Genomic DNA, 24,220 nt, shown 5'->3' with positions numbered 1-24,220 from the left:
CTTCTCTTTCTTGTAAGAGGTTGTAGAGAGAGTGGGCATATTAAAACTGGGGTCATTGCGCTCTTCGGCTTCCCTGCAGATGATCTCTTTAAAGAAGAAGAAAGGAGGAAAGGCAACACCATGTTCCCTCTTGTATCTGCACCCTTGAGACAACCACTTATCTTGGAGATATAAGGGCAGCTTCTCTACGATGGGCTGTACTCCCCTTGCTGTGTCAAGGTAAGCTAGCCCTGGCAAATACCCATCTTCCTTGGCAACATCTAATTCTACCAGTAGGTCTGCCAGCTCTTGAAGTTTTTGACTGTCTCTGTTATGGATCTTGGGGAAGCTCTCTATTCTACTAAACAGAGCTCTTTCTATTGCTTCAGGAGAGCCATATGTTTTGTTCAATCTCTCCCAGATAGTTTTAAGACCAAGGAAGGGTTGTCTGATATTTACAGACCTAATTCTAAGTGCTTGTTCACTTGAATCTTTACCCAGCCATTTAATCATCAAATCCATCTCTTCACTTGCTGACAGCTCAAGGTTTTCAATTGTATTGATGAAGGTCTCTCTCCAGGCTTGGTAGTGTTCGGGAAGGTCATCAAACTTTGTCAATCCTGAGGAGACCAGCTGGTTCTTAGCAAGAAACTTGGCCAGATCAGCTGTTGTAGTGTCATGATTTGGTTTGGCTGAGTGTGATGGCTTGTAGGAGGGGGCACTGTACTGATGGTCATAATTTCTCTGCTGCAGGAAATCAGTGTGAACTTGCTGTGTGTTCTTTTGTTGAGACATCGCTCTCCTATCGATGATCTGTGACTGGGCTTTACTTTTAGCAGAGTAGTCTTGATGAGGTGTGTGAATTGGAGGTAAGGCGTAGTAATCCTCCTCCTCTCTTGGTGTCTGTGAGAGTGTTTTAGATGTAAACGCTTGATGTTGATGAACATCCCTCTCCTCTTTAGGTGTCTGTGAGAGTGTTTTAGAAGTAAACGCTTGATGTTGATGATGATGGTGAACATCTCTCTCCTCTTTAGGTGTCTGAGTGAAGTGATGCAGAGCATGCTGGGTGACATAGTCATCAGTTCTTGTTAGCGAATTCTCTTGAAGGGGCAATAACTCAAATTCTTCCATGCGCTCGGAGCCATCCCTATCCGCCGCAGCATTCTCCAGCACTACGGCTTCTGCAATGGCGACTTCAGCTTCTCGCTGTAGATTGATGTGATCAATTCTGGCTTCCAGCTTGGCTTTCTCAATTTTCAGTTCGCTTTCCCTTTCTGTGAAGGCCAGCCTGGTTCTGGCTGCCTCTGCTTTGGCACGGGCTCTTGCTGCTTCTAAGCTGACTCTAGAGCTTGTTGATGAGCGTGAAGAGCGCGAAGAGCGTGATTTTCTGTAGTGTTTGGATGATTCAACACCATGTTGAGAGCTTTTTTCATTCTCTTCAACTTGAACCTCGGCTGATTTGACTGAGGTCTTTTCATTCTCTTCAACTTGAACCTCGGCTGATTTGACTGAGGTCATGGTGATGAAGCGGTGTGGCTCATTTCTCTTAAAATCCTTCTTGAATCCCACGATGAGTGGTCATCTTTTTACTGTGCTGTCCTCACTAAAAGTTGTTGCAGACAACGTATTTTCAGCTATACAGCCAGCTTAACATTATATTGTCCAGAATTGCATCCTCCAAGGAACAGGCGAGTTGTTGTATTTGACAGGATTTAATTGAGGAAAATATGTAACTTTGTAAAACTGCAAAAAAGACCACAAAAATACAAACAGGTAAATACCAGGTAAGTAGTACATTTGTAAGCACTATAATATCTCAAGTACATCAGTAGAGGAAAGGTTACTGACATAAACCCAACAGGTGCTAAGGATATTTCACTGGAGGCCTATTGTATGTACTAATCAAAGAACAAGATATAACAGTAAATATCTTCTACACAAGCAGCAATTAACACCAATCACTACTCCATAGTACTTAGTACATAGTACAATAAACTAACAGTCTTCAAAAATAATGTTGGCTACTCAACCCAAGAAATAATAACATCAACATGTTAATATAGCTGTAAATAGTAGAAAACTTACAGATGAAGCCGTTTTGTGGACTTTAAGGCACAGGATTAAGAGGATTGTTGCTTTGAGAAGCTCACTCTAGGAGAGCACAGGAGAAAGAACTTCCTGGATACCTTTTCCTGTTTAGTATGAGCTCACTTCCTCTTAGTGCAACTATTTGAAACAACCACTAGATGGCACTTAAGAAGCCAATACACTGATTGCAATACATGCATGTTAAAAGAGCTAGGACATGACCCACGCGTAGCGGCACAAACAGCCTTCTTCAGGGTATGAAGAAATTCCAGATCTTGATTTGTTTTGAAGGTTTTGTCTGGTATTCAATATGATTTATGCAGATAGACATCTTGTCCCTGATAACTAGATCATATCAGTGTATAGATGAAGATTGTTCTTCACAGCCACAAATATCAGAATATGTGAGATGATTGGCAGGGTTCCTATGCTTTCCATTTTTAAATTAAAGGAATGGGCGGAGATCAAATTCAACATTCAAGCCAGATGGTGCAAGTGTGTTTAAACAAGAGATCCAATATGCCTCTCTTTGGAGAAGCATTTGATCAAGATCTCGCTCTCTTCTTGATAGAGTCACCTTCCCTATGCCAATGTACTTTAAAGCAGAAACCAGATGATTTGCATCAGTAAAGGGTGCTGCTACAAGATAGTTGAGGTGTTTGCATCAGATTGTGCTGCAGTGCTCAGCAATTCTTTGCTTTAACTCTCTTGTAGTTTTCCCAATGTATACACGGGAACAAGGACATCGGATGAGGTAAATTACACCCTTAGTAGTGCAGGATATTATGCAATTGATTTTTTTTTTCTTTTTCCAGTGATTGAACCATTCACATGTGCCCATGTGTAGTTTCTATCATGTAATCGTGGAGCAAGGATGGTTTGAGCAGATGATGTTTGAGGCACATACTCTGAGCGAACCAGTTGTTCCCGTAAATTACGTCCCCGTTTGAAAACTACTTTTCGAGGATTTGTATAGATGTGTTTTATTTTTTTCATCTGCTTGCAGTATATACTGTATATATGCCAATGTTTCAATGAAATTGGTTTGATTTTTTCAGCACATTTTGAGTTTGTAGAATGTTCTTCATTTCAGGTTTTTCTTTGGGTTTTAGTAAGTCTGCTGTTGTTTTTCAGGGATTTTCTTTGTTGCCATCAATTATTTTGTCATTATATCTCCTTGCTTTGAACTAGGCTTTCGTGTAGGCACCGTTGAAAATCGGTGTCCTTCTGACAAATGCGCTTGATTCTGCAAAACTGGCTATAGGGAAGGCAGTGTAAAGTTGGCCCTTTGCTGGAGTTTCAGTGAGGAGGCAGGAGGCAGATAAAAGCATTTAAAAGCCCTTGGTGAGGCCATTTATTGTAGTAAGGCTTGTACAGGTGCTACCAGCCCCAGCAGCATAACCCAACAACAAAACATTTCCCACAAAGAAGTCACCCTTTACCCCTGTTCACATGTGATAACACTGATTGAGACAATTGGGACGTTCGGCCCAATTCCAATCCGCCCCCTAAAGACTCTGAAAGTGGTTGAGTCATCAAGTGTAGAAGGGATCCACATTGGATAAATAGGAGGATTGGGACAGCAGAGCCCTTTGCACTTGACAAGATGATGTTGACTCTGGCAGGTTTGGGGCTCGCTATATATTGTTTATTGTCAAGGTCACGCCTAAGGTGTTTGAGGGATAGACTCCCAGTCTGTTCTCATCCAGGCTCTGGCTCTACAGAGTGGACAACAGGTAATTTAAAAATAATAAATATAGCCTACTGCAAAATCTGCAATTGATAAATGTGTAATTATAATTAAAATAAGCTTAATAATGACATGTCACCCAACATTATACACAATGTCAATACTGTGCAATACAGATTCGGTAAAACTATTTCTCATTCATCAAAAAAGTTGTGGATTGCAATTGTAATAGAAATGATAGATGATTATAGTAGGATTGTGTAATGTAACTACTTGCATTCCTCTGATATAATATTTTTGTCTAATCTGAAATCCCTATTAATGTAATGTTTCATTGTCAATTTAGGCACACCCCGTACACGCGGCTAAACACCCGTGTATACCAGTCCTTTAATGGTCTCCTCGTTCGTTTCGCACGTTCTTTTCATCTTCTTTTTTTACAGATATTTGCGGCCTTCCCCGGTAACCCCGTTTTTTAACGTCACAACGCTATGCATTGTGGGCAATTCCCTTTCCATAAGTGGCCACAGCTGCTCCCTTATGGTAAGGGGGCAGAAAGGGCTCACTCCGAGCCCTCATTCACTTTGCGATTTCACCGTGGGACATCCCTAAGCCTTCACTCCCTTCACGTGAACGCGCCTCTAAGGGGGTGAGTCAGTAAGGGGGTGGATTGGAATTGGGCCCAAGTCTCCTGCCTTGTGTACGAATTAATGGCTGCCAAGCACTGTAAGCCAGTGAATCCTCCTATGAGATACAAACATAATTAGTACACAAAGACAATATGATGTGAGGGAGGTGAGGGAACTCCGTCACAGGCAGAGGGTGTTGACTTTACGCTCTTAGTACGGTATTGCGGTCAGTAGGCTTGGTATTGAGGTCCGTATACATTTTGTTGTCATCTTTTATTATCCAGAGGTCCAGAAAGTTCATATTCCTTTCATCTTTGTCATTATTCCATTGAAAAGTTTAGGTCAATATGAGAATTTAGAAATTCATGGAAAGCTTGGATTTCCTGTTCACTTCCTTGGAACAGGACAAATATATCATCCAAAAGTATTTTGTATAGACCAATCATTTCAAAGAATGGATTTATTGTTCTGTTTTGTCCCACCAGCCAACATAGAGACTGGAAAAGTCTGGTGCCATCCAACTTCCCATTGCAACTCCTCGAGATTGTAGGTAGTGATCATGTTCAAAAAGGAAATCATTGTATGAAAGAACATCTTATCATGATCTTTTTCTCCTTCAGCAATTCTCCAAAGAGAGGCATATTGGATCTCTTGTTTAAACCCACTTGCACCATCTGGCTTGAATGTTGAATTTGATCTCCGCCCATTCTTGTAATTTAAAAGATGAATCTCTACGGCTATATATATATTTTTTTCCTCATATTTCTTTCTCGTGTTTATTGTTTAGGCTGTATTTGCAAATTGTATTCATAAATAGAAGTTGGGGCCCCAAAAGTGTATATTTTGTATTGAGAAGCCATAATTGATGATTAGTGTGCTGAGGATATATTGGAGTGAGATATAATACTAACTTGATGTCTTTTACTTTGACTGTTTCTTCAGATCTTTTATATTACTAGGCTTCTCGCGCGCTATGCCCGCTCAATTCTTAGGCTCGCCTGCTGTGTGGGCTCACTAGCTCGGCCGCTGCACGGCCTCGCCCTGGCTGCTCCTTGATGGCATACTTCAGGGATGCTGGATCACCTGTCCTGGAGCTGGCAGCATACAGCTGTCCATGGTTGAAGACGGGGGTCTGAAGCCAGACTCCCACTTCTTTCAGTGTCTGCCCCTGGGACTTGATTTTGCCCTCATGACATCACTGATGACATCATCAGTGGGACTCCTATGACATCACTGATGATGTGACAACTGCTTTTATGACATCACTGGTGACATCACAACCTCTTATGACATCACTGATGTCACAATGCCTCTGACATCACTGATGATGTCACAATTTATGACATCACTGATGACATAATCACTGGGACTTTGTGTGTGTGTGTGTGTGTGATGTCACAATGCCTCTGACATCACTGATGATGTCACAATTTATGACATCACTGATGACATCATTAGTGTGTGTGTGTGTGTGTGTGTGTGTGTGTGAGTGAATTTATGACATCACTGATAATGTCATCAGTGAGACAGAGAGACAGACAGTTCTAACTCATGTGCTACGCGCGCTCGATTCCTAGGCTCGCCCGCTACGTGGGCTCGCACTGCATGGCCTCGCCTTTGACTGTTTCTTCAAATATTTTATATTATTCTATGATTTGATTTGTATTTTGATGTAATCCAGTAATTGGACTGAGAAGTTTTCTGTGGCGCCTGAATGGAAAACCATTCCACCTGTTGACTATTGATTGCACACAGGTGTCTGTGAAGCCTATGTAGGTTGCTCTGACAGTTTGACTCTGCACCCTGAAGAAGGCAGAAGATCTGCAAAGTCATACAGGGGAAATTATCTGATGAACTGATGTTCATCGGAGTCTGGCTGCTAGGAGCTGAGATGATGGACTGGTTCCAATTCCTGAAATAACCAACAACGAAAATCAGATTTCCATACAGGCGTCATTTTGATAAACTGACCTCATAGTGGGAATCTACATCGTTACTATTGATGAGTAAAAATATATTAGAACTTAAAGTGCCATATTTACAGATCTAGAGTATTGAATGTATATAAATACACTACGGAAAGCTACTAAGCTAGAACCTGCAGCTACGTAAAAAGTTCAGAGGGGGCGGGGACCTCACTGAGGTTCCAACCCAACGGGGCTACTGCGCAGAAACCGATTCCTAAATCTTGGGTATTTTGGCCTCACGAGAGCAGAAGGTGGAGACACATCCTCCATGTTTATTTATCTCAGTGAGTGTAACGTTAATGAAGCTCGCCGAAATGAGACTTCTAGATGTTTTGAGCTAATGGCATGACGTCATTTACCCTTGACACACAAATTGGAATAAAATAGACAAAATGGTCTTTTGTCTTTTTTTTTGCTGTTATATTATGACCAGCATTACTAATATAGGACCAGAAGTGGGGCAGCTGGCTGAAATCAAACACAGAAGTGTTGCATAGGCCTATATAGCCTATTAGCGTGTCTGCGCAAACGTCAGAGCAGGAGCATATTGATGTTAGCCTAGCCTGCATCTTTTCTTTGATGGGGCTCTTAGGGCCAGTAATGAGCTTTTTGTGCTTAGGTAATGGTATGGGCTCTAAGGCTATATCCACAGACAGATTGCTAATGGAGGCGCATTTGTATCCTACGATCATTCCTTCATCAGTCACCCACCCCTTTCATTTAAAACACTCAAGCAAATGCAAATACTGTAGGCGGGCACGCACACACACACACACACACACACACACACACACACACACACACACACACACACAACACTGGAGTTGACCGGCCCACACACTGGCTACTGGCCCACTGGGGGAGGAGTGGGGGCCCTTATGATTGGTTGGTATGGTCTACCTATCACTGGCGATTTTACTGGGGGTGCAGGGGGTGCAGTTGCACCTCCTAGTGGTCAAGTAAAATGTCTATATGTAAACGGATGTCTGCGGCCGACATTGCTGTCTTTCAGAGGCTGTAGCAGGTTCATTTCTAAGGCTAGAGTGAAGGTACTGGTATCATATGAAACTAGAACACCTGAGGCATCCATTGGTACCAACCATGTCATGCTAGCTCGTCGGGAAGTTGGCTACATAATGCTCCAAATTTAGGCTCAATTTTGGCGAGGTTATAACTGGCATGGCCATTTTCAAAGGGGTGCTTTGACCTCTCACACCATTACTTTTCTATGGTGTTCCCCAAGGTCTTGGACTTTTGGCCTTTTGTAATTCAAGGCCCACTTCTGATTGCTGAAATAATTCTGAGGAGCTTCCCAAATAAATGATAGGCTATCAGATATCTTGATGTGAGAGGCCATCCGCGGCCCACTAGATTGCGCTCTGAGGCCCAGTGGGACACGGCCCAGTGGTTGAGAAACACTGTTCGCATAATATGGAGACAATCATTTTTTCATTACTGTAAAGCCACATTATTAATGTGATGTGTGTTCTTCTTCATTTTGCTCTCAAAGTGCACCAGATGGATGCATTTTACTTTAAAATCTAGACAATTGTCTTCCCCTGGTGGGTTTATGCATTGCTGTCTCATCTTGCACCCCCTGCTTGCAAAGCCTACAATCAAAGGTGTTTATTGTTTTTAAAATTATTTTAATGGCTCGTTTTGTGATGTACTGGCACCGTACCTTGGGGGTATGGTGGCGCAGTCGGTAGCGCTGTCGCCTCACAGCTAGAAGGTCCTGAGTTCGATTCTCGCCTGGGACGCTGTGGGCGCTGGAGTTGTGACCCCCCCATATCTTCAGTGCCTACTGCCCAGGTGGGCTATCTCGTCGAAAGGGCCTTTCTGTGTGGAGTTTGCATGTTCTCCCCGTACCCCCCAGGGGGTTCCTCCGTACATAACCCCCCACTAAAAACATGCAGAAGATCGTCATCCGACCAGTGACGACAACATCTGGAATTGGTCCAATGATGGTCCAATGAAGGTCCCCGGGCGCTGGAAAGAAAAAGCGACCACTGCTCCTGGCCTGCCCCCTGGAGGAAAGGACAAGCCTGGATGGGTCAAATGCAGAGGACATATTTCACCGGCCACCGTCAGCATGAGTGTGTGTTGTGGCTGCATGCATGTGTTGTAGTGTGTTTGTGTGACAATAAAGACGGGCTTCCGTCTGAAATCGTGTTTTACTTGCATACAAATCTCAAGAATCCAGGAATTAAGATCTATAAAGACCCAGACCGAATCCGACAAATGCTTTGTCGTTGTCACGTCCGGAGAGTGGGCCTACCAGAGAAAAATTCCTGGGCCACTTTCATACCCGAGTCCACCCCTTGAGAGATACATGTAGGTCCAGTCTGCCCCGGGAGACATAGGTCCAGTCCGCCCCTGGAGAGATGGGTGGATGGACCTTATTCACAGCATGGCCATCTTGGGATGACGTCACCCGCTGTTTGGGAACGCAACGAGACTCTCATCCAAACCCCTGTCTGTATGGGAGCAGGAGACCAACAGTTTTGAGTTCTGTCACACCAATTTCGTTTGATCACATCGATAAATGGGCAGATGAATGTGTACCGGATAAAAAAAAAGGGCTACAGCAACTGGATCGAGTGTTACGATATTCAAGAAGAGCTTAAACTTAGGCACTGGCATGTGAATACATGTGAAACTACGCAATATTTGGGAATACCATGGCATCAAAATCTTGGATAACAATATCGTGTCGGAGGTGACACCTCTGACAACTTTAGTAGCGCTAACATTGACGCTAGCGTTAGCACCTTCGCTAGCTAGGTTAGCATGACAGTGGTGAGCTCAAACACAGCCTTCTTTGACTGTGTCATTTCGGGTTCAACTGCTCCACAGCGCCAGATGTATCGGTTCGGTGCTCAGTGGTGCGAGAGTGTACTGCAGTTTACAATTTAGACCATCAGCTGCGCTGTGAATAAGGTCCATTGGGAGGCCAGAAGCAGAATAGCAAATGCTTGACTAATGACTTCATAATGAATGTATGTTTGTGTTTGTGTGTGCACGTGTGTCGTCCGTGCACATGTGTGTGTGTGTGTAACAGACTGTGCGGCTCGTGCTCAGGGTATGGGAGTTAAAAAGGGAAGCTCACACCGCTCAGATCAAATTAAATCACTCAGTGTGTGTGCAACTGTGCATGTGTGTGTGCACGCGCTTGCATATGTGTGTGCGTGCGTGTGTTCGTGTGTGTGCGTGTTTGTGTGTGTGTGTCTGCGCGCACGCGTGTTTGTGTGTGTATGTGTGGCTGGCTGGGAGGCTTGGATATATTGACAGGGGGTCGTGTTGCAGGAGCAGCTGAAACCTGAGGCGATCAGAGGACGATCAGAGCCTCCTGTCCTCGCCGGTTGACCCCCCTTTCTGTCCTCGCTCTCTTTGTTCTTCTTTTACCAACACTTTTCTCACTTCATACTGCTTGGCTGGCGTCTGTTGTAGTGCAGCGGTAGATTCCCTGCCTACCAACACGAGGGTCGCAGGTTCGAGCCCCCGTGTCGACTCCGGCTTGGTCGAGCATCCTGGTTACTGCACTACTGCCTCCTCTGGTCGGTCGGGGCGCCTGTTCGGGGGACTGGTGGGAATAGCGTGACCCTCCCATGCACCACGTCCTGCCACTGAAACTCCTCGCTGTCAGAAAAAAATGCTTGGCGACAATAATTTGTTCCACTAGGCTACTTTTCCCATGTAAAAATGTGTTTTGCATCCTCTCTTATCAGGATAACATGATAACAGCTGCTGTCGGGTGGAAACCTTGTATCTCCAAATTTGGCCATTTTCTTTTTATTTCATAAATGGATTCAGTGGGTACCCAAAAATAACCTGTGAAAGTTTCAGGTACTATGGACCAGCGAAATGTGTTATATTACTGGTTATTAATGTTGTTATTACTATTATACTATGTTAAAACGTTTTTTCTTCCTTGTGAAAAATTGCTTTTTTGGAGATACAAGGTTTCCACCCAACAGCAACGTAAATATGTTCTTGACATTTACTGGAACATGAAAATAGTGGGACTTCCATGGCTTTCTGGTGAAAACATTTGGTTGGTTATAATTAGGGTTATATTAGTTATTTAGAGGGAATAACACATTGCAGACAAGCACTTTACATGACCTTACATTATGTCATTTAGTGACATTTTGTCAACGAAGCATCTCTTCATACTGTAACATGACTTATTTTCACCTTGTTAGCACTGACCTCAATAATATGGACAGAGCTATCCCATTGATCTTGGTCTCCCGTTTGGAGTTGAAATGGTGGGTGTCACCATCTTGATTTTTCGTCAGCAGAGTGGGAGGGAATAGGTTGAGTTCTTCTGCACCTCACGTGAGGTCGGAGTTTCCCAGAGCCACAGCTCCGCCTGCTATTGGTCCGTGATCAGCAAGCTGCGCGATCACTGGACAGGTGATCTGTCAATCAATCTATCATCTATTTTACTCCAAATGGGCGAGTTATATAAAGAATGACCCCCCTACAGTTGTTATGAAAAGGTGAAATTAGCTATATAGACCAAAACCGTGTTTTGCCCCTCACTGGAAAGATGTTTAATCCTGTTAAAAACTTGGCATTTTAACATGGGGGAATGCCTACTGCCCCCGACGCCTAGTGGCCATTTGAGGAACTACAGCTTTTCCTGCTTGTGAGTCTCTCTCTCTCTCTGTGTGTGTGTGTGTGTGTGTGTGTGTGTGTGTGTGTGTGTGTGTGTGTGTGTGTGTGTGTGTGTGTGTGTGTGTGTGTGTGTGTGTGTGTGTGTTGTGTCATCATGGCAAAATGTGGTCCTGGAGACACCTATTGTAGCTGGAACTACCACAACTGTTTTGAGGTGTTTATACGTATGTCTTGTCAGCACAATAGCATCAAAACCCTACAAGATGCAGTGACAAAACTTTACGGGTGTGTAGTTGACATAAAAATTAAAGGGACAGCTCACCCTAAAATCCAAAATACATATTTTTCCTCTCACCTGTAGTGCTACTATATCGTTTTGGGATCGTAGCCTGAGTTTTGGAGATATCGGCCGCAGAGATGTCTGCCGTCTCTTGAATACAATGGAACTGGATGGCACTCGGCTTGTAGTGCTCGAAGCACCAAAGAAATACATTTGAAAAACTCAACAGTATCGTCTCTTTCCAGAAATCATGACCTGGTTACTCAAGATAATGCACAGACTTTGTTGTGAGCAGTTTCATGTAGGAACAATTTTCTTTTGCAGTCTCATGTAGGAAATAGCTAGCAGTCAAAAGAAAATAGTTCCTTCATGAAACTGCTCATAACAAGGTCTGTGGATTATCTTGCGTAACGGGGTCATGATTTCTGGGAAGAGACATTAGCAGTGAAAACATTGTAATTTTAAATAAATCTGATATGTGTGATGCTTTTAATCATCATTTCATATCGTCGGGGCATCTATTTGACAGGCTGTCTGCCAATATGGCTCCCTCAGCTCATGTTTGTGACATCATGCCACGCTTGATGTCACAAATGGTATCATGCAACGCTTCCCATATTGAGGTTTTTAATGCCCTTGCACTAAGAAGTCAAAGGGTTTGAATGTTTGAATGTTTATTTATTAAAAAAAGGGACAATGCACATTAATTAACATGAGCACCTGAGTCCATCATGTAAATGTTCCAGATTTAGCCATACAGACTAATTTTCATCTGCAGTCCTGATGATATATATAAAACATGAAGAAACACATGCAATAGTACATGAACACGCAAGCACAGACAAAAGCATAAAGGCACTATGCTTTTGTTTCTGATGACACAAAAGCATACAGACAAAAGTACAGGCAGGTTAAGGGCATATAAAAACATGCAGGAGCAGATAACATTTGTCACTCTTTATAACGACTGCATTAGCATTAGTTAAGAATGAGTAAATACTTAATTCATCATTTATAAAGCATTGTTCATACATTACTAAGCCTTTGTAAGTAATTCATAAACACAGTTATAAATGTTTTATTCCAGATTAATAAGCTATTTATAATGTATTGTATTGTATGTAAGGCATAGATAAGTCATCACTTTAGATGAGGTCACACAAAATACGTAACTAACAACTACTAACTACCTCAACTAACAACTACTAACTACCTTAATTACATGGGGCATGCATAGGGGGTGGCAAGCGATGGCCCTGGCCACACCCTGAAATCTCATTGACCACCACAGGTGCACCCCAAAGTCCTGAGGGTGCTGCGTGCCCGGGATCCACAGCTGACATCACTGTCTTTCAGAGGCTGTAGCAGGCTCATTTTTAAACCTAGAGTGAAGAGCCTGGAAACTAGAACAGTGGTTTTCAGTGTGGGAGACTGAGCCTCCCCTGAGAGAGCATATGGACAGCTGCGCCTCACCCCCCCAATTATTATTGCCATTATTATTATTATGTTGTATGCTCCACTCGGATATAATGTAACGAGTTAAAAAATGTTGTAAACGTCTTTATCCTACTGTCTATTCCTTAAGATTTTCCCTGAAGTTAGCTCACACTTTGAAAACCGCTGAACTAGAAGACCTAGGCCGGGTCCATGATCCATCAACCATGTCATGCTAGATAGTCTGCAAACGGGCTAAATAACGCCCCAAATTTAGGCTAAATTTAGGCGAGGAGAAAGACTGGCATGGCCATTTTCAAAGGTGCCTTGACCTTTCACCTCGTTATCTGAATGAGAATGGGTTCTATTGGTATAATTTCGGTCTCCCCTTTACATTTAAGCTAGAATTTTTCAAAGCCATGGCAGGTATGCATTTACATGGAAAAAAAACTTTTTCAATTTTGTAAGTAGGCTTTGAAAAAATGCTGACACGGGCGCCCTCAGGATTTAGGGGTGGCATCTGGCCTGGGGTGGCCAATCAGATATCAGGGTGTGGCCAGGGCCACTCCTGGCCACCCCTATACTATAACCTTAATTACATGGGGCAAGCAGCATGCTGAAGCTAAAGCCACGCTGAAGCTGAGCTCACGCTTAACCAGTCACACAAGAAGCACTCTATTTTCCTCAGCGCCTTGCTCGGCACGCCTTGACCCCGCCCACAACTTCCATTGACTTCATGACTGGCAGTTTCACGTTTCATGCTTGGAAAATATGACTGAATCCTGAATGATCGCTTTAGCGCAGCTTGAGCGTGGCTTGTCCAAGGCACGTGCGCGGCTGGTGTAAACGGCCTTACCTGTTAACAAGGACACCGAAATTAAACTTGTGGGTTCAGCGTAGGTTGAGCGTTGCTTCAGCGTATGGTGTGAACGTGGTCTAAGACTGGTATATTGACCAGTCTTACAGGATCAGTCTGGTCTAAAACAGCAGCAGTTGCAAATATTTTATGATTTTTTTTCAACTGTTCTTAGTTCTGAAGTCTTATAGTTTTTACCTGCAAGTCATTTGAGCCCAGGGACTGCTTATTGTCACGTCGGGGTGATGATCACCCTGTTGGGGTTTATTTCACGATAATGACCTGCTGTACATTATCCCGCTTATTACACGGCTACTTACTAAAGAAAGCTACAGGAACTTTTTTGCCACCGGGTGTCACTCACGAATGACCTAAATTAACCATTACATTTATCAGACTTCTTTCTGCGGATTGATATGACTGGATATGATTCTCCAGTCTTTCAGAACAGCATGCATAGCAATGGTCTGTTATACAGAAATAACAGACCGTAGAATGCTGTAATTGACAAATCCGAGTCGAGTATTGAACAAAGCCATGTAATATCATCACTTTACTTTAGTGAGATGAGCCCAAGATTCAGAACACTGTGTGGGGGGAGGATGTGTGTGTTTGGTCAGTCAGTCAGGTGTGTGGCAGGTGTGTCGGCAGATGTACCCGAGTCTCCAGCCAGTCCTGCGGGGCCTCTGGAGTCATTTATCTCTAAATGAGTCCCATCTGCCGGGCCTCTGATGCCGGGGTGGTGAGCGGAGGGAGACGCATTCAAATAATATGTAGCACCACCCTCGTCTCCCTCTGTGTCTGCATCACTATGGATCTGAGTCTGTCTTGTGAGGCTACAAATGACTTATGTATGTGTGCATGCTGGTGTGTGTGTGTGTGTGTGTGTGTGTGTGTGTGTGTGTGTGTGTGTGTGTGTGTGTGTGTGTGTGTGTGTGTGTGTGTGTGTGTGTGTGTGTGTGTGTGTGTGCGTGCGTGCGTGCGTGCGTGCGTGCGTGCGTGCGTGTGTGCTTGAATTTTCATTTTTGGGTAACCTGTTCCTTTAAGGTTGGCATAACACCGTAGGACCTAAATTCATAAAACATTATATAAGTAGAATCAAACTGATGCAAGTTATATAAAGAGTCATATGGGGAGGGGGGGGCAGAAATATATATTTTTTAGAGGTGGGTGTTTGCCTTTTGTGATTTGCCTCTATGTCATGGTTTAAAACAGCTTTTTATTTACTGCCACATCATTGATCGTATGATATATCATTAATATGATCATATTGATGATAATTCAGAATAGCTTGAGACCAGCCGCTAGACAGCAGCAGCCAGGTTCATAACGCTGCTGCAAAATGACTGCAACCGGCTACCAGATTCATCAAAATGCTGCTAATAATAAAGACACGGTACTACTGTATATATGCTCCTGCTTTTCTGTGCCTTGGGTATTTGCTCCTAGGGGTCAACATATTTTCCTCTACTTCCAGAAGTCTGATGCCCAAAGCCCTGGATGGCCAGATTGTCTTGGAGAAGACGCCACGCTACTTTGTCACGGTGGAGACACCAGCGCGGGTCCACGCCATGTCGCAGGACATGAAGCTGATCGTGGTGGTCCGGGACCCCGTGACCCGGGCCATATCTGACTACACACAAATCATCTCCAAGGCCCCCGACATCCCTCCCTTTGAGAGCCTCGCCTTCAAGAACCGCACCACAGGTATCCATGATGGCGTTCAAGTCCAAGTTTCAAACATTTTGTGTTTCCTATGTATAGAAACAGAAACCTAAAACCTGGGGTGTCCTTGGGATTTACTAGATGGCTAAGACTCACATCACGTTCCTGTGATATCTTGTCTTTGAAGTAGTGGGTTTGTATTGACCCTAGTCTTTCCTGGTTCTCTACTCTGGACTCTGAACTGGTTGAACTCTGACTTAAGCTAAGCTACGTTGAAGTGAAGTGAAGATAAGTTAAGTTAAAGGTCCCATCTTGTGTAAAACAAGATTTCCTTGTTTCTTTGCTTATAAAGGACTTGGGCGTGCTATATAAACATGGAAGTCTGGTAAAACATGGTCGCATGGTAAGGAAAAAGTGCCTCCAAACGAGCCGTTTTGACTTCAGTGATTTTGTGACATCACAAAGAAACACTCAATTAATTTGCCCGCTTACAACGCCGCCCCGCCAACTGAATGTAGAAGAGCAAACCTTGTTGTCTGTAGCAGAGCTGCTGCGTGGAATGGAAAAAATTACAGAAAACAATCAACTGCACCAAAGATGGATCTATCCCAACGATCTGTTATCGTATCTTATCTTATCTTAAGAAGTAGGGTTAAGTAAGAGATATCGTGCATGGAATCCCACGCAAGGGGTCCATCATGAGAAACGTTCCACACGAGTCATCCGTTGCCCCTAACCTCAAGGCTAGAAAGGGTCCCAGATAGTTGATTTTTTTTTTAAGTGAATTGGTCCTCAGGAACATAAGTCTCTCCATCTGTATAACAGAGGTCATGTCCGTCAACCCCAATTGAAAATAAGGTGAAGAGGGGGACTTCCATTCCTTCAAAATTAGTTTTTTGGCAACAGTTGTCCCCTGTGTCAGAGACTCTTGCACAGCTGTAGGGAAGTTCAGAGAGGACTCCGACCAGCCAAAGATGGCGAATTCTGCCTCCGGCTGAAGGGTTATTTTGTAGGCCTTAGAGTACCAATATTTTGGCCCAGAATCCTGTTAGTGAAAGGCAGAACCAGAAGGCATGAGATAGTGTTCCCTCTGACACTTGACACCTGTCACACAGTGGTGAGACAGAAGGGAAGGAAGATCCTGTGTTACTTATACTTGGAATAGTGAAGATGGTGAGCGACTTTAAATTGGATCAGCTGATGTCTGCTGAGTTGTAACACAGACAGACTCCTTTCCCATATAATGTCAGATAAATCAATACCAAGTTCCACCTGCCACGCTTCTCTAATCCTCTCAGTAGAGGCCGTGGGGCAGTTGTCAAACAGACATACAAATCTAGAGATAAGATGCTTGGAGTGAGGAGGGCTCAGCAAAACATTGAAAAAAGCATGTTCGTTTGGGAGCACTTCAAAGGTATGAATCTTGGATCGAACATAATCTCTGATTTGCAGGTATCTCAGCCAGTTTGTGCCGGGCAACTCAGACATCCTCTTCAGTAGATCAAAGGATGCAAAATGACCATATACAGTATGTATAGGTCTCTGATGGAAACCAGCCCCTTCTCACTCCAGGCATGGTAGTTTTTGTCTGACCATGGAGGCAAAAAATTGTGATTGAAACAAATTGGTGTGTGGACAGAAACATCTGGCAGACTCAAAACACTCCTAACTTGATTTAGAATTCTGGCAGTTTTTGGTATCTGGGTTTAAACAAAGCTTGGCCCACACAACATGCATTTCTAAAGATGGACCCACGACTAGCAGGGTTGAAGATTTAATAGTCCCTAGGTGTCGATATGGAGTTTCAGGCAAACAGCACAAGAAAGATTATCATCATTATCTGTGTATGAGACAATCAACCACAGCCTTCCTCTCCCCCCTACCCACAGGCCTGAGGCAGTAGGGATAAATAAGTCCTTACACAAGACTAAGGTTTTTAGTGATGGAAAATGAAGAGGATTCGAGAGGATGGTGATGGTTATGATGATGATTTGGAGGGTAATAACGGTCTTGTATCTCTGTTTGGGCTGCAGGTCAGATCGACTCTCTGTGGAGCCCGCTGTGGATCGGCCTGTATGCGCAGCACCTGGACCGCTGGCTGGCCTGGTTCCCCAGGGCTCAGTTCCACCTGGTCAGTGGGGAGAGGCTCATCTCCGACCCGGCCGGAGAGCTGGGCAAGGTTCAGGACTTTCTGGGCCTCCAGCGGATCGTCACGGACAAGCACTTCTACTTCAACAAGACGAAAGGCTTCCCCTGCCTGAAGAAGCCAGAGGGCAGCAGCAAGCCCCATTGCCTGGGAAAGACGAAGGGGCGGACGCATGCCTCCATCGACCCGGCGGTAATGCAGAGGCTGAGGGCTTTCTACAAGCCGCACAACCAGCGCTTCTATCAGATGGCGGGCCAGGACTTTGGATGGCAGTGACTGCTGCTTACTGTGCGGAACCTGCTGCAGGCAATCAGGGCAGCCATTACAGCAGTTTGCTTGACACTGCTTTGGATAGAAGGCTGTGCAAACTGTGGCCCAGATACAAAGACTCCAAAAGTTTGGTCTGTCAAGACTCCCGAAATATACAAATGCTCCCGCCTGCCTGTCTGTACCTCGGGGTTCTCAAAGTTGTCCAAAAATGAAGGCAGGATATCTGGTCAAAATATGGTGGGATATCCGCTCATTTCCCCACTTGTGATTAGTCGAATACCATCGAAGGCAGGTATCTGCTCATACAGTCAGTATCATTTCCCCACTTGCGATTGATCGAATCTTCTTCTTCTGTGGTGTTTTATGGCAGTTGGCATCCTTTATGTTGCATTACCGCCTGCTTCTGGACTTGATCGAATCTTCTTAGTTAAAATTGGCTAAGTGGGGTGGCGGCGCGGCGGCGGTGTGATGGCGATGTCAGTCACGATTGTGATGTTATCAGTGATGTCACTTGAGCAATTGTGATGTTATCAGTGATGTCATCAGTCATGTCACTCAGCAATTGTGATGTCATTAGTGATGTCACTCGAGCAATTGTGATGTCACACAGCGCACAGTTGCATGATAGCGCCTAGCTGGGTGGGCGGTGTCTGTCTGTCTGTCAGTCCAGAATCTCGCTTCCTAGAACCATCAAACTTCCTTCCAGTCTGAAGCGTTTTTGACCGTCTCTGGATCATTCAAAGATTGTGTAAGAGACAGACTGGCTTGAGAGACCACCAAAAGGTCCACAGAACCAATGGCCTACTTCTGACCAGTGGTGACATCTCAAGAGACTTGGAAATGAAAAGCTAGGGTCAATACATGTACCTCCATCATCGATCAATCATCTTTCTCAGCTGTTTCCAGGACAGCAACGTCCTGTTATGTATCATAGATGTTCAGTGAGAAGGTGCTTGTACTAAAACTGTTTGTAATGCAGACAGTATTTCCATATAATAAGGGTTCCACCTCCCATCATTGTCGCTTCCTATCCCAGTGTGTCTAACTACTAAAGCCTTTGTGCTGTCAGTGCAAAGTCAAGCTATGGTTACTGTGAAGATTTCCAGAAAGAATCAATGAAGTTGAATGGTGAGATGCACAGTTTAGCTTAAGTCTCTTAGCTTCTCTGCTCTGCAGTTGAATCCTCATGCTATGTATTGCGGTGGGATGAACAGATGCAAAATGGTTGCCTCATACAGTTTTACATTCCTGAACTTGCACAACTTTCTTTTTCCACCCGTCTGTCGTTCGGTCTCACAGTTAAGAATCCTATATACTGTAGTAGGCAATCAATCTATATCGAGTATCATCCTCCGAGCATTATTCCTGAAAAAGGGGAGATGAATCTTTTATGTGGAGAGCAGCAGATGGGGCGAGCGAGAGAGTAGCAAATCTTTCTACTGTATGAGCTCAGATTTGACTGAGTGCTTTTGTATCCTTGAATAATGAATGTGGATAAGTGGATGAGGGGAACTGGTGTGGATCACTTGCTTCTTAGTGCTGTTGCCGATTGGCACATTTCTGTAGGCATCATAGCAAACCATCCTACCCTGAGCAAAGGGACCATTGGACGACAACCAAATCAGTGTATGTGGGTCAGCCATCTCTTTCAACATGATGTATGTGAGAGCGGGCCTGCTTACAGGGACGTCTGTTTTCAGTTTGCATGTATTTGCACTAGTTTGAAAGCATAAAAAACATTAAAACTATTTTGAAGCAAGGTCCCAGTTGATTATTTTCCAGATTTTGTCATGTTTATTATTATTATCTTTTCTTTTTTCTTTGTTTGCCTCAGAATGCTATTGTAAGGGCTTGTTGAAACTTTGTGGTTTGAATCAGATATGAATTTTGATTATTGCCGAGTTTGATCATTCTGGTGGATTTAAACTGATTACAAATCCAAGAAGGTGATTCATAATTTGGGACACATCACACTTTAGCAACATTTCCAATCCTGTCGGTGCACATGTATGCAGTAATGGATATGGTTAAATCATAGGTTAAATATTAGGTAAATAAACACAGTGCTGAAGATAGATTTTGAAATAAGCTGAAATGTGCTGGGCTTGAACTAAGAGAACATTATGTGACAGCAGTGTCTGTGAAAGTAAGACGCCAGTGCCCTCTTATGGACAACAAGGGAAGGATTTAAGACCAGCAGGAAGAAAAAACACCTGCAACACATTTGTTTAAAAACATAAACGTGTTTTATTATTATTATTATTATCATATACTCTCCTAATTCACCTTAACATAATATCTCCTCTTAGAAATTCATATTTTTAATTCATATTAATATCTGCTAGGTTGCCTAGAATTATCCACATAAATGTAACAAAGGAACACTACACAAAAAGTGCCACTATAAATAAGTCAATGGCATACACAAAAAGACACAACAATCCATGCTTCAATATTTACTGTAACCCATAATGAAATAGAACTTAAAACTTTATCAGAATAAATTGCATTGTGAAAGTGATCTGTTACTTTTCACTGCGAATAGCACGAATAAAGTCCACAAATATACAATATTTAAAATGCACTTAAAATAATAAGTCAATAAGTAACAACTATCCTGGTCTCTGCTACTCCATAAATATAGTTCTGGAATACTATGCTCGATTATAATTCTACACGAAGCGCCCGACTTGAAGTCAGGTACGTTTAATGAGAAAAGTACCTGCGGTACCTCGCCCCTTGTCAAGTAAAAGTGACTTAAAAAGCTTCAAAAGAGGTATGTGCCGCTCGCTGATGAGTTTTGGCAGTTTGCACAGACGGCTACATGGGTCCTCTGGAGCACTGAGACACAGCATTCCCCTGGTGAAGATGTGAGCACAGAGCATGCCGTTTGAACAGAGGCTTGCTGCTGTAATCAAAGGCACTCAGCACAGCCTCCACCCATGTACACCACCTTCTACTCCTCTGAGGCTAAAACACCCATTCTCACATCGACCCCTCTGGTATTAGTGGCCTCCTTTTCATCTTTCTCCAGTGATGGCAGCCTGTTCTCTTAAATAACGCTTCACTTGTTTGGTGGAGTCGGGGAAACTATTGACTACATTATATATGCGATAAAACTTGATGGGAAGGGTGGCAGTGCACAATAATGTCATCAGTCTAGTCTCTTATCATCTCTCATCCATCTCATCAGTCTCATATCATCTCTCATCAGTCTAGTCTATTAAATAACGCTTCACTTGTTTGGTGGAGTCGGGAAATTATTGACTATATTATATATGCGATCAAATTTGATGAGAAGGGTGGCAGTGCACAATACTGTCATCAGTACTGTCATCGCTTTGGATAAAAGCATCTGCCAAATGACGTAATTTAATCAGTCTAGGATGGGAGTACGACCTTGGACAGTCAGACAGGTACCTTGCAATGTACTGTATCTATAGCTGAATGATTAAGGAAAATAAATGTCTCCAATGTCATTGACACTCCCTATGAGTGTGATGAATCGTTTCTAAAGGCAAAGTACATACAGTATTTCACACTCCAACTGGCACAACCACGCACACGCGCGTGCGTGCGTGCGCGCACTCATGCAAAGTCATGGACACAACTTTGTGCACTTTCCTCCAGAGCTAAGAGCCTTGAGAGTCGCTTCTTGCGTGTTGAATAACGTGAATGTTGGAGTTGGAGCATGGGAGGACTGAGGCAGGTGGCGGGTATGGCGGGTACAGAAAGACAGGCCCTGTGGAGGGAAGGCCTGCACTTGGCTCAAGGTTTCATGGTGATCGTCCGGGTCCAGCTCATCCGCTCAGCTGTGTGCTCGTTTGACTCGGAAGTCAAGTCCGTCTTCCTTTATGGACAGTTAACGTTCCGCCGCTCCCCCCGCTTTCAGCAATACACATGACTGAGTGCTCAAGCAGAGGTAGACTGTTGGGCCTACTTACAGGAACCTTCTTACAGGAGGGCTCGCTCAATGTTGTGGGGGTTGCCGTGGTTAAAAGACATGGTTCATGGTTCAGCATCTGATACTTGTAATGAATGTGCTACGTGTCGCATTTTATAAGATCAACAAATCATTAAATCATTACCGCGTTAATTTCTAGACATTAGTGTAATCACACTAAAAATACAAGATTGTTGGCAAAGTAGCTTCTACTGGCCTCTCTACACTGCATTCCACATTGTGTGCCACTGGGTCAGATTTCATGCAATCAATCTGCTGGATTGCTTTCTAGCACAAAACAGGAAGAGAGCGCTGTTTGTCCAGAGTTTCTGGCAATGGCTGATCAGTCACTCCCAACATGTCTATCCTCTTCAGTCAAGCCAGAGAGAAAACCTTGCAGGGAAATATGGTCTTACAGTAATTTTGAGAAACATGCACACCAGTCTGGGCACCCAGAGTCTATCATGACTAATAAGACTCTGGGACAGACAGCTGATATTTCTGGGTTTCCGATGTAGAGCGGACGTCCGCGCCAAGACTTCCGCTTCCATGGTTGTTTACAGTCCGAGGACGTTTCATATGCGTCGAGAGATTAGCCGAAATGTCCTACAAAAAGTATCGATCGATCAAATCTAAATCCAGTCTTGGCACGGACATCCACTCTACACCAGAAAGCCCCAAATATCGTCCTTCTGTCATAGTCTTTTTAGTCATCAGATTGGAAGACACTGGGTTCCCAGATTGCATGTGCACTAACAATAGCAGTGCTGCAAGATAGAGGCTACCTATTGTCTTGATCACAGTCTCATGGGTTTACAGCTATTACACCAAGGTGTCACAATAATTTTGACAATGATATAGTGATGTTTCAAAATGCTCCACGTCGCACCTTCAGCAGTATTCCTCACCATGTGGATCGGGCAGGTCGTTGAGGTCCAGGAAGACGGAGGCGTTGGAGAGCTTGCGGCCGTTGGACGACAGGTCCAGCAGCTCCTCGGCGGTGCTGGGGACCGAGCTGATGTACATATCCCACACCTCCCCCGGAGAGTCCAGCTCCAGCAGCTTCTGCTTGATCTTCAGGTTCTTCTCCATGTTCCGGCGCTTGTGCTTGAACTCCAGGATGGTCTTGGTGTAGCGGTTGATGGTGGTGACCGAGGACGCCATACAGGCCGTGAAGGAGCTCCAAGCCAAACTGGAGGGAAGAAGACACAACTCCTTTGACATTCTTCATTCAATTAGGAATTTGTTCATTCAGGTGTGTAGCAGCGATTAAAGTAGTTAATAAATCCTGGAGAATATGATTATTGGTCAAAATCTATCTATCATCATCATCATCAGTATATAAATGGGAGCTGGGGCTCTGTGTCTCTGTCTGTCCCACTGACATCATCAGTGATTCACACACACACACACACACACACACACACACACACACACACACACACACACACACACACACACACACACACACACACACACACACGAGACAGACAGACGCACGCACGCATGCACGGACGCACGCACGCACGCACACACACACACAAGAGACAGAGAGCCATGGACAGCTGTAGGACAGGTGATCCAGCATCCCTGAAGTATGCCATCAAGGTGCAGCCAGGGCGAGGCCGCAAAGCGCCCGAGCTGCGTATGTGAGCTGCAGGGCCAGCTTGGCGAGCTGCAGGGTGGGCGAGCCAGTGCACACACACACACACACACACACACACACACCTGTGTGTGTGTGTGTGTGTGTGTGTGTGTGTGTGTGTGTGTGCGCGAGGAAAAAAACTTTTTTTAATTAATTAATTTTCAGTCACCTCTGACCAGCTGTGTGGAAACAGTCTTTACTCACATGTATGACCAGCTGTGTGGAAACAGTCTTTACTCACATGTATGACCAGCTGTAGTCCCATGTTTGAGGTTTCCAGTCCTCTGGGCCGAGGCTGACAGTGAGCTGGAAAGCTGTGGTGTACATCATATGGGCCACCATACCTAACAAACCTGACAGAGAGAGGGAACACTGCTTACATATGGGCCACCATACCTAACAAACCTGACAGAGAGAGGGAACACTGCTTACATCATATGGGCCACCATACCTAACAAACCTGACAGAGAGAGGGAACACTGCTTACTAACACTGACAACATTGGTAGAATAAAGATTAGAGAGAAAACAATCCTACCCGACACTGCAAGAAGGAACGGCCATTGAGGAAAATGAGCACATTGCACTTCCCCTCTTTCACCACTTGGTGGCAATGTTATATTATGTGAGATGGCACCAGGGACGTGCACAGAGCATTAGAGGGGCAGGGGCTCAAATTCATAAAAGGGCAGTACAGCCGCCGCCCTCCGGACGGCGGCGGAAATTTGAGGCAATTTGAAGGCCAATTTAGGGGTATAACTAATTTTAAATATTCCGATTTTAACCAGATTTAGAGGAATATCTCATTTTAGGATGAGACTTGTCACGGAAAAATAACTCCATAACTGAATAATATTACCGTAGTATATAAAAGTTGCATGCTGTTGCAATACTGTTGTGAAATCATTTAAGCATCAATATTTATTTGCTCCTTTTCTCCCTTTAGGTTGTTGTACTACAACAGATAGCAACACAGGCAGAAACATTGAACGATACTGAGTGAGGC

The 24,220-nt window shown here is 44.1% G+C and overlaps 2 protein-coding genes across 2 annotated transcripts in view; one reads left to right on the top strand and one right to left on the bottom strand.

Annotated features, from left to right (window-relative positions):
- hs3st3l (heparan sulfate (glucosamine) 3-O-sulfotransferase 3-like) overlaps positions 1-17,633 on the top strand; it is a gene marked incomplete at both ends in the record, with an annotated part of 39,346 nt that extends 21,713 nt beyond the window's left edge. The window contains 2 exons of the mRNA XM_083634447.1: positions 15,024-15,253; positions 17,245-17,633. Coding sequence (XP_083490573.1) covers positions 15,024-15,253; positions 17,245-17,633 — 619 coding nt within the window. The remainder of the gene's footprint in view (positions 1-15,023; positions 15,254-17,244) is intronic.
- A 4,828-nt stretch (positions 17,634-22,461) lies between these two features.
- The window catches only part of gsg1l2b (gsg1-like 2b), a gene marked incomplete at both ends in the record, with an annotated part of 28,994 nt that continues 27,235 nt past the window's right edge, over positions 22,462-24,220 (bottom strand). The window contains 2 exons of the mRNA XM_083634648.1: positions 22,462-22,762; positions 23,457-23,568. Of these exons, the coding sequence (XP_083490774.1) occupies positions 22,462-22,762; positions 23,457-23,568 (413 nt within the window). The remainder of the gene's footprint in view (positions 22,763-23,456; positions 23,569-24,220) is intronic.

The sequence above is a fragment of the Poromitra crassiceps genome, assembly GCF_964638095.1.
Source record: "Poromitra crassiceps genome assembly, chromosome: 4".
Classification (NCBI taxonomy): domain Eukaryota; kingdom Metazoa; phylum Chordata; class Actinopteri; order Beryciformes; family Melamphaidae; genus Poromitra; species Poromitra crassiceps.
The sequence above is the reverse complement of the archived record's forward strand: the minus strand, read 5'-3'. Positions and strand labels throughout refer to the sequence as shown.